This window comes from Phycodurus eques, chromosome 20 (assembly GCF_024500275.1).
Source record: "Phycodurus eques isolate BA_2022a chromosome 20, UOR_Pequ_1.1, whole genome shotgun sequence".
NCBI classification, from domain to species: Eukaryota; Metazoa; Chordata; class Actinopteri; order Syngnathiformes; family Syngnathidae; genus Phycodurus; species Phycodurus eques.
This window is the reverse complement of record NC_084544.1, coordinates 14,910,916-14,929,222: the sequence shown is the minus strand read 5'-3', so window position 1 is coordinate 14,929,222 and position 18,307 is coordinate 14,910,916. Positions and strand designations below refer to the sequence as shown.

The window sequence follows — 18,307 nt, the reverse complement described above, 5'->3', positions numbered from 1 at the left end:
GGGGAGTTTGATATACGCCCTCTGCTTATTTTTAATTATTCAGATTTCTATGGAAAATGCAGTCAGACCGAAAATAGTTTTAAGGGACAGAGTGGACAAGGGGACGAGGGGTGAAAACCACAGGAGAACAATAGTGACAGACAAGATATTTGAGTAACAAGTAACATTACAACAGTTATGTGTAGACTGGGGGGGACACCCGGTTCAGACATGCAGTAACTAACCAAGAGAACCAGATAAGAGAGGACAGAAAAGGGCAGGACAGGATGTGGGAAAATGAGCAAGGCAGTGCTACTGTCGAGTGGTGCGGTGGGATTCTTTTTTACTGTCTAAACACCTGTAACAACCTGTGAGTTGATATTTTAGTATAACCTGTGTTGTTATTAGTGATTCCAGCACGAGTAATTAAAGTCTATAGTCTTTCTATCGAACTTAGTGAATGAACACCATATCACGTGTATGTTAGTCAGTATGGAGTTGCTGAGCTGACTCGCTGACTCACCCCCCACCCACAAGCAACCCTGTACTGACTAACATGTATACGATATGGGTCCAGCAGGGGACCCAATCAGGGGGACGCCACCGACCACCCAGGACACAGGGAGTTCCCGTGCCCGACCGAAGCGCCCTGAACAGTCTCAAGGGGAGGGGCACGGGCACTGGAGCACCGCCCCCCACCCAGCGATTCCCCAGAGCTGCGACAGGTGCCAAAAAAGACTGAGAAAGTTGAGGATTTCTCATCAAACACCTGTCTGGAACATTTCACAGGTGAAAAGGCTAATTGGGAACAGGTGGGTGCCATGATTGGGTAGAAAAGGAGCTTCCCTGAATTGCTCAGTCATTCACAAGCAAAAATGGGGCAATGTGAACAAGTGCGTGAGAAAATAGTCGAACAGTTTAAGGACAATGTTTCTCAACGTACAATTGCAAGGAATTTAAGGATTTCATCATCGACGGTCCATAATATCATCAAAAGGGTCAGAGAATCCGTAGAAATCACTGCATGTAAGCGGCAAGGCCGAAAACCAACGTTGAATGCCCGTGACCTTCGATCCCTCAGGCTGCACTCCGACAACCGACCTCAATGTAAGAAGCATATCACCACATTGGCACAAGAACACTTCAGAAAACCAATGTCAGTAAATACAGTTCGGCGCTACGTCCGTAAGTGCAACTTGAAACTCTACCATGCAAAGCAAAAGCCATTTATCAACAACACCCAGAAACGCCGCCGGCTTCTCTGGGCCCGAGCTCATCTAAGATGGAGTGATGCAAAGTGGAAAAGTGTTCTGTAGTCCGACGAGTGCACATTTCGAATTGTTTTGGGAAATTGTGGACGTCGTGTCCTCCGCGCCAAAGAGGAAAAGAACCATCCGGACTGTTACGGACGCAAAGTTCAAAAGCCAAGCATCTGTGATGGTATGGGGCTGCGTTAGTGCCAATGGCATGGGTCTTTTTCATGGACGCCCCTGCTTATTTCAGCAAGACAATGCCAAACCACATTCTGCATGTTACAACAGCGTGGCATCGTAGTAAAAGAGTGCAGGTACGAGACTGGCCTGCCGACAGTCCAGACCTGTATCCCATTGAAAATGTGTGGCGCATTATGAAGCGTAAAATACGACAACGGAGACCCCAGACCGTTGAACAGCTTCAGCTGTACAGCTCATCAAGCAATTAGGGTTGTAATTGAAACACTGAATATATCAGATTTTCTTGAAATACACCCTTGTGCTCTTCAACGTATTGAGCTAAAAAGCATTGCTTTTCTGTCTAGTTGGACTTGTGGTCCTTTCATATTTTAAGTTGACCTTTTATTGCCTTTTTTCTACCTAGAAACTATTCCTGCTACTTAAATTTATAATAATGAATAGTACAGTGGCACGTCATAATTTGAATATCCAAATAATTGTACAATTTGGAAATTCACCATTACATCATTTGGAAATTCACCATTTCATCATTCACAAAATGTTTGGACACTTCATGCTTAGTTGCACCAAATCCTAGATGTTAGATGCATACATAAAAGGTGATGCATCATACGTTGGAGGGGTGGGGGTTGGCGTGCGTCCTGTCACCCTGTTTAAGAAATATGCTGGTAATAAAAATGACTAAACCCAGTTTTTTTTACTATTTCAGGCACAACAGGAGACCCAGAAAGCAGCTCTAAGGTATGAGAGGGCTGTGTCCATGCACACTGCTGCCAGGGAGATGGTCTATGTGGCAGAACAAGGCCTGTTGGCTGACAGGAACACCATGGATCCAACCTGGCAGGAGATGCTCAACCACGCTACTGCTAAGGTATGCCCCCTGGCACTGAGTGAAAATATTTATTCATATCATTTTTTAATAAAAATTCAAATGTATGTTAAAAATATAAATTGAATATTATTAATGTATTATAGCTATAATACCCATGTGCTAAGATGTAATGTATTATGTAACGACCTGTATATTACGCTGCACAGTTTGTTGTCTTAGTATTTGCATCTGCTTTTATTTGCTTTGTTTTACTCATCTGTCTGCTGCCAGGTCGGCATTGCAAATGAAAATCTGTTCTGATTTGTTTTACCTGGATTAATAAAGGGTAAATAAAATAAAATTAAATAAATACATATTGAATTTTTAATTTTTATTTAAGTCAGGAGTTTGCATGTTCTCCCCGTGCCTACGTGGGTTTTCTCCGGGCACTCCGGTGTCCTCCCACATCCCAAAAACATGCATGCTAGGTTAATTGACAACTCTAAAATTGCCCGTAGGTGTGAATGTGAGTGCGAATGGTTGTTTATTTGTGTGTGCCCTGCGATTGGCTGGCCTGTGCGTGCCTATCTCCTGCATCCTCCTCTCTAACACCAACTGCCCTCATGTCTTCCCTCACTACAGCTGTCAATCTTCTCTTTGGTCTTCCTCTAGCTCTATTGCCTGACAGCTCCATCCTCATCATCCTCTACCGATATGCTCACTCTTTCTCCTCTGGACGTGTTCAAACCATCAAAGTCAGCTCTCTCTAACTTTGTCTCCAAAACATCTAACCTTGGCCGTCCCTCTGATGAGCTCATTTCTAATTTTATCCAACCTGGTCACTCCTCGAAAGAACCTCAACACCTTCATTTCCGCCACCTCCCGCTCTGATTCCTGTTGTATCTTCAGTGCCACTGTCTCTAATCTGTACATCATGGCTGGCCTCACCACTGTCTTATAAACTTTGCCCTTCATCGTAGCAGAGCCTCTTCTGTCACATAACACACCTGACACCATCCGGCACCCGTTCCAATCTGCTTGGACTCGTTTCTTCACTTCCTGACTACACTTAACATTGCTCTGGACGGTTGACCCCAAGTATTTAAAGTCCTCCACCCTTGCTATCTCTTCTCCCTGTAGCCTCACTCTTCCACCACCACCCCTCTCATTCATGCACGTATATTCTGTTTTACTTTGGCTAATCATCATTCCTCTGCTTTCCAGTGCATGACTCCATCTTTCTAACTGTTCCTCCACCTGCTCCCTGCAGATCACAATGTCATCTGCAAACATCATGGTCCACGGGGATTCCAGTCTAACCTCATCTGTCAGCCTATCCATCACCACTGCAAACAGAAAGGGGCTCAGGGCTGATCCCTGATGCAGTCCCACCTGCACCTTAAATTCGTCTGTCACACCTACAGCACACATCACCGCTGTTCTGCTGTCCTCGTACATTACCTGTATTATTCTAACATACTTCTCTGCCACTCCGGACGTCCGCATGCAGTACCACAGTTCCTCTCTGGGTACTCTGTCATAGGCTTTCTCTAGAGCCACAAAGACACAATGTAGCTCCTTCTGACCTTCTCTGTACTTTTCCATCAACATCCTCAAGGCAAAAATTGCATCTGTGGTACTCTTTCTAGGCATGAAACCATACTGTTGCCCACAAATACTCACTTCTGTCCTGAGTCTAGCCTCCACTACTCTTTCCCATAACATCATTGTGTGGCTCATCAACTTTATTCCTTCATAGTTCCCACAGCTCTGCACATCACCCTTGTTTTTACAAATGGACACCAGCACACTTTCCTCCATTCCTCAGGCATCTTCTCACCCGCTAGAATTCTATTGAACAAGCTGGTCAAAAACTCCACAGCCACCTCTCCTCGATGCTTCCATACCTCCACACGAATGTCATCAGGACCAACTGCCTTTCCATTTTTCATCCTTTTTAATGACTTTCTAACTTCCCCCTTACTAATCATTGCCACTTCCTGGTCCACCACACTTGCCTCTTCTACTCTTCCTTCTCTCTCATTTTCCTCATTCATTAACTCCTCAAAGTATTCTTTCAATCTATCCAGCACACTATTTGCAGCAGTCAACACATTTCCATCTCTATCCTTAATCACCCTAACCTAATTTCTATCTCTCTGTCTGGCCAACCTGTAGAGATATTTTTCTCCTTCTTCAGTGTTCAACCTGGCATACATGCCATTGTATGCCTCTTGTTCGACCTTTTCCACCTCTACCTTTGCCCTACGTCGCATCTCAATGTATTCCTTTCGCCTCTCCTCAGTCCTCTCAGTGTCCCACTTCTTCTGAGCTAACTTCTTTCCTTGTATGATTTCTACACCAAGTACTCTCCCGTCTGTCTCTCTGATCACCTTGGCTGTAGTGGTCCAGTCTTCTGGGAGCTCCTCCTGTCCACCGAGAGCCTGTCCCACCTCTTCCCGAAAAGCCGCACAAACACTCTTAATTTCTCATCTTCCACCACATGGTTCTCTGCTCTGCCTTTATCTTCCGAATCTTCCTCCCCACCACCAGAGTCATCTTACACACCACCTATCCTATGCTGTCTAGCCACACTCTCCCCTAACACTACTCCTTCAGATTACATCATCTGCACAAGATGTAATCCACCTTCATGCTTCTACCGCCGCTCTTGTAGGTCACCCTATGTTCCTGCCTCTTCTGGGAAAAAAAGTGTTCACTATTGCAATTTCCATCCTTTTTGCAAAGAGTCTACCACCACCTGTCCCTTTCCTGGATGCCGTACTTACCCATCACTTCTTCATCACCACTGTTTCCTTCAACATGTCCATTACAATCTGCACCAATCACGACTCTCTCTCTCTCTCTCTGTCTGGGATGCTCAGAACTACTTTGTCTAGCTCCTTCCACAATTTCTCTTTCACCTCTAGGTCACATCCTACCTGTGGGGCATAGCCGCTAATCACATTATACATAAAACCCTCAATTTCAAGTTTAAGCCTCATCACTCGATCTGATACTCTTTTCGCCTCCAAGACTCCGAGATTTTCCTGTCATAGTCCCAACATTCAAAGTCCCCACATTCAATTCTAGGCTCTGTGCTTTCCTCTTATCTTTCTGCCTAAGAACCCGCTTTACTCCTGTCCTTCGTCTTCGACCCACAGTAGTTGAATTTCCGCCAGGAGTCCAACATCAACGACATCTTTAACAAGAAACAGATCTTAATGTTCTATCTGGATAAATCGAGGTTGAATAAAATAAGGTTAAAACAGCATAGGAGTCCATTTAATGAGATGAAGTGTCGTAGGTACACGCCTTCGGCAAAGTGTTTCTTCCTAACTCCGTCGGTTGATGCAGAATCCTCCATAGCAACGCGTCTGGGGAAGTGGTCCACCTCAGATTTTGTCCCAGTCGGTTTGTGCAGAATCCATTCTCAACAGTCTCAGTTTTGCTCATCGCTACCAAGAAGAACACCTCTTTTTTCAGCTCCTTGCCTCTGGAAGGTGTTATTGAAACTCTGTACTCTGGCTGCACGATATATTGTTTAAGCGTTGTCATCGCGGTTTACACTGGGTACGGAAAGTATTCATCCATCCATCCATCCATTTTCTCAGCCGCTTCTCCTCACTCGGGTCGCGGGCGTGCTGGAGCCTATCCCAGCTGTCATCAGGCAGGAGGCGGGGTACACTCCGAACTGGTTGCCAGCCAATCGCAGAGCACATACAAACAAACAACCATTCGCACTCGCATTCGCACCTACGGGCAATTTAGAGTCTCCAATTAATGCATGTTTTTGGGATGTGGGAGGAAACCGGAATGCCCGGAGGAAAACCCACGCAGGCACGGGGAGAACATGCAAACTCCACACAGGCGGGGCCGGGGATTGAACCTGGGGGAAAGTATTCAGTATTAATTATTTCAGCCCACTGCACAGCACAGATGGAGGGATCAATCTTGACATAAATTGAGTGGGACGATAAAAATAACTAGGGGAAGAACCGTAAAAATCAAAATTGAAGTCAGAATAGGTTCAGAAAGAAGGTTACCGGTAACTAAATTTGGGTCGTCTTCACAATCAGACGGGTGGCATCCCGGGCGACGCCGTGCGTTTCCCACTGGGTCCTTTATTGGTTGCTACATTCTGTCCCGTATGGGTTTTCAAGGTGTTGAAGGCAAGAAAGTGGAGGATCCAGTTGCAGGATGGCAGAGAGGCAAGGCAGGAGTGCCAGAATCTCCAAAAATTATTGATTTACAAAACCAAAAAAGGCAACCAAGGATCATTGAGGTAAAAAGCTAAATTAACAAAGTCCAAAATCTAAACACAAAGTAACAAAAAAACACCAGGTAACAAAAAACTAACCACAACGGAAACATGACAGCAGAAGACAATTGACAATGCAGCAACACAGTGTGAAAGAAATCAGGGAACTAAATACAAACAAATTGACGAGACAGAACATTAAGAACTGTTTCTTGTTCACAATGTTGTAAATAATGTACTAGTAACATTATACACCTCCATACCATATGATAAGTGTTGCCCACTCGGCATCCGTTGCAACCTGGTTATCTTGAAAGGGGGATTCCGCTGTCTGTGGTACCTCCTCGAGGTTTCTTCTTTTTTTCCCCCAAAATGGGGTTTTGACTTTTTCCTTGCCCGGTTGAAGGGGTTTAAAAATCAGGGGATGTCACCCGTCTTTGTCAATTGTGGGCCTGTGAAGCCCTTTGAGACTTTTGTGATTAAGGGCTATACAAATAAACTTGACTAGATGAGGCCAAGATAATTTTGCCTGCCCACTTTTTAGTTCTTCCAGAATGCAAGTTCTCAAGAGTGGGAAGGGGACACAGATTTTTTTTCTGCAGTCCTGTTTGTTACAGTTTGAATTTGGTCCTTCTTTGTAGCAATAACTGATCCAATGACCGCTGTGAACTGATCCAATGACCGCTGTGAAGAACTACCTCAACCAGCTTCCTCAGTAGCCGCAGAAAGTACACCCTGTGCTAGGCCTTTTTAAAAATGTCGTTGATGTTGGACTCCCACTTCAGTATCCAAGAGATTCTAGCTCCCAGGTTGTGAATTACCGGTACTTGCCATGGATGTTATACACATATGAAATTTGACCACTGCATTTGACTACTGTTAAAACAGCACACAGGACCTAGCAGAATGTTGACAAGAATAACAATAAATAAATACAATAAAAATAAATAGTAAGCAACAGTTATATACAACATTTTGTATGATAAAGTGGCATGGGAATTTTTATTGATTTTTTTTTTTTTTTTTTTTTTGAGCCGCAGATAAAAACAGGCATTGAGTCTATGAGTTGTTAATGCAGCCCTATGGGGGGCACAAGCCAGTGCAAACTGTAGGCAAACTGTGTGCGTCAGGAAGGGCATCCGGCTTAAAACTTGAGCAAATATGAGCGTTCATCCAAAGAATTCCATACCGGATCGGTCGTGGCCCGGGTTTACAACGTCCGCCACCGGCGGCGTCAACCTGCAGGGGGCCGTTGGAAATTCAGCTACTGTGGGTCGAAGTCAAAGAAGAAGAAGAGGTGCAAAGCGGGTTCTTCGGCAGAAAGAGAAGAGAAAAGCACAGAGCCTCGAACTGAATGTGGGGACTTTGAATGTTGGGACAATGACAGGAAAATCTCGGGAGTTGGTCGACGATGATGAGGAGAAAGGTTGATATATTGTGTGTCCAGGAGACCAGGTGGAAAGGCTAGAAGTTTAGGGGCAGGGTTTCAATTATTTTACCATGGTGTAGATGGGAAGAGAGTTAGCTTAGAATGTCTTGGAGGTGAAGAGTATCAGATCAAGTGATGAGGCTGAAACTTGAAATTGAGGGTGTTATGTGTAATGTGATTAGTGGCTATGCCCCACAGGTAGGATGTGACCTAGAGGTGAAAGAGAAATTCTGGAAGGAGACGATGTAGTTCTGAGCATCCCAGACAGAGAGAGAGAGAGAGTCGTGATTGGTGCAGATTGTAATGGACATGTTGGTGAAGGAAACATGGGTGATGAAGAAGTGATGGGTAAGTACGGCATCCGGGAAAGGAACTTGGAGGGACAGATGGTGGTAGACTTTGCAAAAAGGATGACTCACTTTGATTGGCCCGTGAAGCCCATTAGAAGACTTTGTGTGCGGACATGTGACGTTCTTGTATTGTTTGATTTGTGAACTTCAGTCAAACATTACTGTGGTAATCACGAGGGATTGGAGCAACGGCGCGTGATGCGGAAGTTGAAAACGGAAGACTAAAAATAGATTGCGCACATAATTATTGATAAATGAAAGTAGCAAACGATATGTGCCTTATTGTAACGGAGTAAAAGTACCGTTTCTTCTTAACATAAATACTCGAGTAAAAGTAAAAAGTATGCTTCATTAAAACTCCTCTGACAATTACAATTCATCCAGAATGTTACTTGAATAAATGTAATGAAGTAAATATTGCACGTTCCTACCCACCTCTGGGTAATATTGATACACCAACAAATCTTCAAATGGTGCAGATAGTCATGAAGCAATATAAAGTGTCCTATAGTGTGGTACTACTGATCAGGATCAAATGAGCAAATGATGCAGAGTCGTGAAGCAATATAAAATGTCTTGTAGTGCAGTAATACTGATCAACAATAGTTATACAAATCAGCCGTGCTGCATGCTTTGCGAGTTGCAGCCTTTGGTTGATTTTTCAGTTGCAGTCGGACTGCGTCCTTCTTTGTCGCAGCACCAAACCGAACTGTGATTGATGAACACAGAACTGATTCAGTGACTGCTGTATAACTGCTTCAACACCTCCCGTGGCAGGCTGTGCTTGCTCAACAGGAAGTACGTCCTTACCTGCTGTGTCCTATCTGTGAAGAAGCTGTAAATCAATTGGCAGATGGCAGGAGACATGCTAAGCTGCAGTAGCTTTGGGGAGGGAAGTTCAGGGACGATGGCGCATAATGCAGAGGTGAACTGAAAGGACAAGATCCTCGCGTAGGTCCCTGCGCTGTCGAGGTATGAAGTATGTTGATTGCATCATCCATTGACCTATACGCTCAGTAGGCAAACTGCAAGGGGTACTGCGATGCTCCTCAGGTAGTCCAACACGAGGCACTCAAAGGACTTCAAGACAACAGACTTCAGAGCGACACTTATAGTCATTCAGTCCTGAAATTGCAGGTTTCTTAGGGACTGGGATGATGATGGAGTATTTGAAGCAGGGTGGGACATCACACAGTTCAAGAGATCTATTGAAAATGCGAGAGAAGATTTGAGCCGACTGTTCAGCGCAAACAGTTGGGAGAAACGCAATGCAGGCCAGAAGCCTTCTTGCTATTTTGTTGCTTGAAGAGCTGATTCACGTGCTGCTCATGAATGGTTAAGGCAAGACGGGGATTCAGAGGTGTGATGGCAGCCGTCGGAGGTGTGATTAAGGTCGACTAAGGAATAAGAAGCCGTTTGGCTATCGCAACGCAGCGTCACGTAAATTTGGGACTCCTGAGTTGAGCGGGTAGGTGGGTACCAACCACAAAGTAGGCTCGTACTTAAATACTGAGAACCGTAACTACGTCACGACGACGCCTGAAAATGATCGACTAATTTTCCTGCCTTTTGCCTCTGATCAGCTCTTCCATACAATCCACAAACCGCATTTGATGTCAAACTTAAACAAGTTCGCAGACTAACTTTGATCCATTTTATGCATAAAACAATGGGGGGAAAAAATAGATTTTGATGGCACGGGACATTTTAAGATACTCTCTCTGTGATGTACTGTATACAATCATGAGTTTGAAGCGTTGATCCTTTTGCTCATCAGGTGAACGAGGCTGAGGAGGAGCGCTTTCGCAGTGAGCATGAGCACCAGCGAGTCACACAGCTCTGCCAGGATGCTGAGGCTAAAGTCCAAACCCTCCAAAAATCACTGAAGAAGGTCATACTCAAGTCCAAACCATACTTCGAACTTAAGGCTCAGTTCAACCACATCCTGGAGGTCTGTGCAGCACTTTTAACAATATACTTATGCGCATTATAACTGCTTTCACACAGCCATCTAGAACAGCTTTTTCACTGCTTTTTCCTGGCCAGATGCCATTTGTGTAAGTAGGTGATGCCGGATAGAGGATTGAAGTCAACCGACAAAATTGCCATCTTCCGCGGTCATATCAGAGGCATAACAGGGGCGGCAATGTTTAAGGAGAATGGGATTTTTAACACCTAAGACTCACTGCCCGCGCCCCTTTGCTAGAAGCAATTGTCGTGTCATGCTGACGTCGCCACACATCTAATTATTCAAATGCTCAAAGTTGTAATGTGTGAAGGAGCACTTCAGACACTGCAGTGCCCCGCTTTGGCGAGTTCTCTCTGAGAGGGACGGGCGAATATGTACGCCAGCTCAACAATTATGCCTTTAATACGCCAATTTGTCTTAGTTTGGATCAAAATGATGAGACATTCAAACGTTCAAAATATAACGGCTGCCTCTCTCTGTCGCTGCAGAAGATAACTTTTTTCTCTCTCTCTGTTGTCTCGAGTTGCACTCACGTGTTTTAAATTACAGATATGAATGGTAACATATACTGATACTTTCCCGACTTTGGCAAAAGTACAAATAAAAGTAGAGTACAGTGTTCCCTCGCCACTCCGCGCTACGCGTTTTGCGGCTTCAGTGCTTTGTGGGGTTTCCCCAAATATTCATAAAAAAAATGAATAAATAAATAAATACAGATATGTCGGCAGCCATATTGCGGAAAGACGCGCTGTTTCATGTTGATGCGCGTGAGAGATTGTTTCCCTGCATGTCAAACAAAGAGATGAGTTGACTCAGAGGCTTTGTACATGCCTGTACTGTACGGACACTCATACAAGGCGCGTGATTGGTTCCCGGCGCGACATCGACCAATGAGAGCACGAGTGGATTTATCCCGTGAGCCGATTGGCTGCGCATCATCGCAGCCTCAGCCAGCATCTTCCCTTGTTGTGTCTCGCCAGTCTCGTCCACGCTATTGTGTTCGCAATAGCTTTTTTTTTTAATTTAAGCGATAATTTTTTGGATGAGTTAAGCAAGCCCTTACAATGCCGCCCAAGCGTTGTGCCTCTGCGAAAGCTTCCAAGAGGAGGAAGATGATGATGACCATCAGCGAAAAAGTGAAACTTTTAGATTTGATCAAAGAGGGCAGAATTTATGCATCTGTTGGACGCCATTATAGCGTGAATGAATCTACAGTGCGGTACATAAAGAAAATAATTGCTGTATAAGGTTTTATAATGAAAGATTAAATTAAATATGTGTACTGTTGTAATCTTTGTCTCAAATATGTAAAGTATAAATACTGTTTACATATTTTAAACATTCTGGTACCCACATACACATCCACGGAAATTCCTAGGGGGGCAAATCCTACATCGCGGGTTTTCACCTTTCACGGGGGGTTCTGGTCCCCATTAATCGCGAAAAACGAGGGAACACTGTAATGGCAAAAATAATAAATGTATAATCCTGCTGTGTGACCAAGCGAAAAGTCGAAAAAGGTCACTGTAGTAATTATGTCCATCATTCCTGTCAATGTCTTTAATGCCGGGTGCTTAGTTTCCATGTGCCCAAGCATTTTGTATGGCTTCATCGCATAACATGTGAGCCTGACGCCACATATTATGCAGAACACTTGTAGCAGTAAACTCATACATTTAGGAGCACTGCTGAAATTGTCTCTTAAATATAGCTTTCTTTCTCTTGAAAGTTATAGACTCTTCTTGTTCTGTCTCATTATTTAGCCTTTTCGAAGAAGCTCTCCGTGCACGATCATTCATTTTCCGTACCTCACTCGGGTCGTTTGTTTTTCATTCCTTTTTTGCTAGATTGTGGGCTTCATTTTTTCCCATATCAGGTGACCAAACAATTATTTTGACAGAAGCATAGGCATTACGTACCTTATTTTCCAAAATAAAACTGATTTCATTTAGACTATGATGATCGATACAATATATGTGTTCAGTCTTTCTGTATGGCCCGGTAAGACATGGCCTGCAGATCAGTACTTAAATGAGAAGAAGAATTTAGAGTTGTCTATTTTTGCCAATTTATGGACTGATTCCATTTTTCGTCTCTCTTTATAAAGCTGCGGAAATGTGGAAACAGAGCCCATGTGTTGTCAGTTGCAACAACATAGGTTTAGACATTGACTGGGAAGAGTTCTGCACAGTGTTGCAGTTTTTTCTCCTTGTGCTCTTAACCTCAAGCAGTTGTATTCTGTCTAAAATGATAATGCAGACTCTGTGATCATTTAGAAAAAGACGTATATGCAGACTTGTTTTGCTCAGAGGCGTTAAAAGTGCAAGTCAAGGCATTCCATCGTCAGTGATTCATTTTTAAGTTGCAGAACAACAAAAGTAAAACTTTGCCTTGTAACGCTCAGCTTCTTAAGCCACGTTTCTTCCGGGTACACGTCAGCTCTACTTGCCACGGCACACAATGATATTGTTTGTGTTTTCACTGCAAGGGGTGTAGGCGGAAAGGCGGAAATAGCATTATACAACTGGTTATTGAATCCCGTCTAATAAGTGGCCCAAAGGAGAGACTATTGTAGCCTACGGGGGCCAACTGAATTACGTTATTTCTTTCTTCTTTTTTAACGGCACCGGCATATTCATCAGAGAGAATGACAGATTTCACTGTGCTACAATTCATAAAGTGCAGTTCGGGAAGCACGAGACATGAGTTTTGCACAAGCACTGACCACCCCGGGGTTGAGACATCGGCCCAATTTAGAATCTTTGGGATGGCTGTGATTAGTCACAATAAAATTCTAATTATTCATACATTTTTCATGCTACCCTGGTATATCTTGAATACATGCACGCGCACAGACATTTGTCTAGATTTGGAAGTGATAGAAAAGTCCTTCACGGTTACCCGCCAGCCCCGTGGGTCAATGCGTGGGTCGGGCTTGAATATGAAGTAAATGATGCGCTGATTAGTTTGATTAGTTTCATTTTCAGTAATTAGCAGGCAAGTGGCGAGGCATGAGTAATATGACTAAATAATTCAGTTGATATGACTGTGTCACATACACGCACACCCATTTGAGCATCAGGCTTGAAATCCCATTTCATCTGGTGAAATCTGGCGTGTGACCTTTTCACTTTTCATTCATCCACTGACCTACTGCATGACCTTGAACTCGTGGTGTACGGTAGTTTAAAGATAATGTCAAATTAAAAAAAAAAAAAAACCTACTTCACATGGCAATCCTGGGCATTCACAGCCTGCTTTAAATGCAGTGTGTTTTTAATGTTAAAATGTGTTTTATATGAAGACAGCCATTCATATAGTCAGTCAGTGGCAAAAAAAATAAAAATTATATCGACAAATAGAGATTGCAGAAGGTTGCAACGACCTCAAGTATCGCTGGGTTTGGTGCCTGGCTAAAGGCAATCAGTCTCTCACTCGTCGCCTGCCACTGTGGGGATCCCAGTTCAAGTCACTGACGGGCAGATGAATGTGTGGAGAGAAAAAACAAAACAAAACAAAACAAAACGTCAGCTTGGACTCACAGCTGTTGTGTCCTTGAGCAAGACGCCGCTACCCTGGACTGCTCCCCAGGTGCAGTTGTCAGTCAACTCTGTCAAGTTATAGTTTTTGAGATTGGTTTTAAAACGTTTACTTTTCTCTTCACGTTACAGTTCTGTTAGAGTGACATGTGCCATGTTTTACTGCTTCATTGCTCATTAAAGAGGAAGTACAGCGAATGTCCGTTGACCGTTTTATGTGAAGTTCGGTGTGTGCCTTCCCCAGTCTAAAACATGCATGACTTTTTGTCTATATAGTTGTGTATGTTATTGGAATTGGCTGGTGACTAGTCCAGGACTAGTCCTCGCTTCTCGTCCAAAGTCAGCTGGGATAGACTCCAGCCCACCCAGGACCATAATGTGGACAAACGCTATAGAAAATGAAGGGATAGTCTTTCACAGTATAATTAGGTCTCTGAGTTAAAGATCTTTCAATGATGCTGATGATGATATGCCTGTGTGTAGTTTATCTGCCATAAATGCCTTCATGTACATTTTTGACTGCTTAAAAAAAGTTGTCTTTTTTTTTTCCTTTGGAAAACACAAATGAATACACTACTCATTTCTTATTTTGGATCTTCCTCGATTTTGTCTTTCAGGAACACAAGGCCAAAGTAGTACAGCTGGAGGAGCATGTAGCAAAAGTAAAAACGCGTTATTCTGTGGCTCTGCGGAACCTGGAACAGATCAGTGAGCAGATCCATGCTCAGCGAGGGCGAATCCGTGCTGGCAGGGGGCGACTAGCAATGTGTGGTGGCCGTAGCTCTCCAGTTGGCGCTGAGGCTGAGACCAGAGCTGCAATCAGGGTTCCGATTGGTAGCTTAGTGGGAATGGGTAAGGTAGAGAGTGACTGGGTAGATGGCGAGAAAACGCGGCTGTGGGTGGAGAAGCACCGGGAGAACGGCTGGGGCCAGAGAGAAGAGCTGGAAGCGGAGCATACTGGTTCAGACCGCATGTCCATCATCAGTCTGAAGACCATCGCTTCTGACCTGGAAAAGTGTGATTCGGTCGAACATCTCGGTGACTTTAGCGATGTCGGGAGCGCTCTGGGTGACGAGTGGGACTGGAACAGGAAGACTCCGCCCGGGCCCGGGAACAGGGCGGAATTGACCGATGGACCCCGGCAGGTCAGAACACACCAGCAGAACGAAGGAGGTGGTAAGCAGGAGAATAAGGAGAGCTTAGTCAAGCACCACCACAGAAGGGTGAGTCTGTAATTTAGGGAGAAATAAAGCAAAAGTCAAAGCGAAATGATCAGCGCGAGGATTAGAAAAGTTGTTGATCTCGGATCAACAACTATCTCGGAATATATTTACTCAGTAGTATCAATAGTATATTAGGAGTAGGGGGTTTATTTATCTATCATACATTACAGGAAGTCCTCGAGTTACGACGTACTCGACCTACGACGTTTCGACTTTACGACGCCCGTGCCTCGTCCGCCATTTTGTCCCAGCACCATAGTGTTTCTGCTTAGCGAGCGCATAGTGCTTGTCTGTGTTTGTGCGCCGGGAGTATCGTTGCCTTTTTCGCCCTCCTTTTTTCACACTCTCAGCCGTAATGGTAAGTACAGCATCTTATTTGATTATTTTAGTTTCTCTATACGAAGTGTTAACCTTTCCTGCTACGGTCACCTGACCGTGCTCGGGAGGCGCAGGGGTCTTCTCTCGTTGCACAGCTGAGCTGGGTGGCGGCAACAATAAAGGCACGAAGCACCGATTTGCTGCTTCGATGGCTTTATTAGCGCCTCTGCGCATTCAACGTCAACGGGTCCTCCGCTAATCGACACTCTTCCCCGGTCGCCGTCACTACACTTGCCACTGCACACACTCGTCGCCAGCGTGGGAACGGAACTCGTTTGTAAATCGAGGACTTCCTATATATATATATATATATATATATATATATATATATATATATATATAGTTGAAACCAGATCACAATCATCTTTATTTGCCAAGAATGTCGAAAACACTCCAGTAGTTGGAGCCACTCTAGTGCGACAACAGACATCCATTTTACAGACAAATACTTTTGAGACATAAAAACACAGCACGGTGAGTCACTGAGCAATGAAAGGTCACAGATAATGTGGTGATGCCGAAACAATTGTTTTTTTCTTTTCTTTTTTTTTTTTTTTACTATCGTGCAAATGATTCCAGAGTCCTCTAGCAATTGAGAGCCATTTGAAATGACAATTAGAGCAACAATCTGGTACAGTGACCATTGTGCAAATGGTGCAGAGACGTCAAGACTAAAGTGACTAGTAGTGCGATAATCTGGAACAGTGTCAATTGTGCAAATGGTGCTGATATTTCACACTTACTTCTTTCGTTCTCTCGTTTTCACCCTTTTATTCATGTCATTATTATTATTAGTTTTTTTTTTTTTTTTTAATCCTGGAATAGTATTTGTATCAAAGCTTGAATTTGTATGTAAACTATATGGAAAAAAACCAAGAGGAAGATCTGGAGTTTTTGTTTTTCTGACGGCAAGGGAGCGTCGACCTAAGGCTTCATTAATTAGGAACCTAGAATACACTTCCACATTTCTTTTTTAGAATCAACTCTAATTACACCTGTACACTGTAAGGGGCTTTCAATTCCAGTGTTAATGGTGGAAGGGGAGATTTACAGGTCGTTTAGTTAGGCGTAGACATCTTCATTGCCTTGCACTTTCGTGTTGTGAACGTTTAATTACCAGTTTAAGATTTGACCCTTGTTTGACAGGATAACTCATCTACTAACTGGTTCTATGCTGCTATGGTTAATACAAGCGACTTATTCCCAGAAACGTCGCTATCTGAAGTTGCTGTCTGCTGCGTCATTACTTGGCTGACTGCTGGAAATTGCAAATCAATGGATCTCCGGTTTTGTTGCAAAACTGTCAATATTTATTTCTTTAAATTAGCTGCTGTGAGAAAGGAGTATTACCCCCACTGAATTCTCATGTACCAAGCACACTCAAAATGCACATATATACAGTAAGTGTGCGTGTTGTAACAAATTGTATGAAGCAAAATAAGCAACCTTGTATTTTTACAATTCAGATGAAAAAATGTGAAGTATTTTTTGAAGTTTGCAAGAGTAGTTTAGTCTTCAATAATATTGCTTTCCATTTTTAGAAAATGATTGCAGTTGTCGCACGGGTAAATGCATGATCTTGACTATTTTTTTTGAAGAACGCTTGATCTTCCACTCGAGTCCAGTTGTCTCACATTAGGAAGCACATACAGGTTTACTGTAGCTGTTTTCCCCCCCTTCGGGCTTCCCCAGCCCCCAGCCCAAAAAAGCCAAACTCTATTTTGGGTTCATCTGTCCACAGAAAATTTTCCCAGATGGAACTTGGTGTGTCCAGGTACTATTTTCCAAAGATAATGGGCAACAATGTGGAAGCCAGAACTGTGTTACAGTGGAGCAGAGAAGGCAAAGATCATAGGTGCTAATAGCGGCCAGAACTGTGTACAGGTAATTCCAAAATTATTCATCCCTTTTGTGTTGCACAAGTATGGGTAATAATAATAAAAAATGGTAAATCATTTTCACGCATTATTCTGAACAAAGTGTTATTTTTATTTTTATTTGCAGCTAAAAGATGACTTTAACTCTTAATCAATTTGGCCTTTACTGTATGTAAATATGTCTGTCCATATGATTACTGTATCATCACAAGGGTTGCAAACCTGGAAATTTGTATTAATGTAAAAGCTAAATTGTTTTTCAGTTCTTTTATTATATCTCAAATTGTACAGATGTGGATGTGTGTTTGTTACTGTTATAGTACTTCAAAAAAATGCTCATATTACATATATTGTTGCCAGGTTTGAAAAGTTGTTTTGCAGAAATGTGTTTGCACTTTGTTCATTTTGCACATTTGCTTGGTCACTAGTATGCAGTTTTTGCAGTGTTGAGCATTATTCTAACTTGCAATCGCATATTGAGTTGAATGATGACGAAATCTATAACTGTCAGATGTCAATTATTTCATGTTACTTCAGTATTAAAATCTTGTTTGTGGTTACATTTACCAAACGTCAGTGTTGTGTCATTCTTGAAATTGCTAATTGGAGGATGGTTTTGAGATACAGGATTTCAAATCTTGGCATTTTGAGATAAGTCTGCAGTATGGATTGAAAATGTAGAGTAGCTATTTAACCAACAATCATAGCACAATACCGTCATTATGTAGTAGGCTAATCTAGTCATTGGAAAAAAATATATATATTTGTATATGTAACTGAATAAGGGAAAACTAGTGGAAGCTGTCTTTTATTCACATTCAAGCACACATACCAATTCAGGAATTGAATTCAGGAAGTGCATAAAAGACAATTGCTGCCATACAGTTATGACCCATGAGTTTTTTTCAGGAATGAAAAAATATTGATTCATACCCAACTTAACACGACGAAACGATTTTCAAGTGGCGTAGATTTTGCTGTGTTAATAATGTTTCATGTTTCAGATCATCAAACATGGGTAAATATCAGACAAAGAT

General features: G+C 43.0%; 1 protein-coding gene across 3 annotated transcripts in view; it reads left to right on the top strand.

Moving 5' to 3' along the window:
- Positions 1-17,790, top strand: part of sh3bp5lb (SH3-binding domain protein 5-like, b) — a 44,176-nt gene extending 26,386 nt beyond the window's left edge. For 2 of the 3 annotated variants that reach the window (XM_061664740.1, XM_061664738.1), the window contains 3 exons: positions 2,143-2,304; positions 10,062-10,235; positions 14,410-15,906. In XM_061664740.1, coding sequence (XP_061520724.1) covers positions 2,143-2,304; positions 10,062-10,235; positions 14,410-15,027 — 954 coding nt within the window. In that variant the 3' untranslated portion in view covers positions 15,028-15,906. Of the gene's footprint in view, positions 1-2,142; positions 2,305-10,061; positions 10,236-14,409; positions 15,907-17,134 lie in introns of those variants that run through there. The other variant, XM_061664739.1, reaches the window with a different exon arrangement.
- The last annotated feature ends 517 nt before the right edge of the window (positions 17,791-18,307 follow it).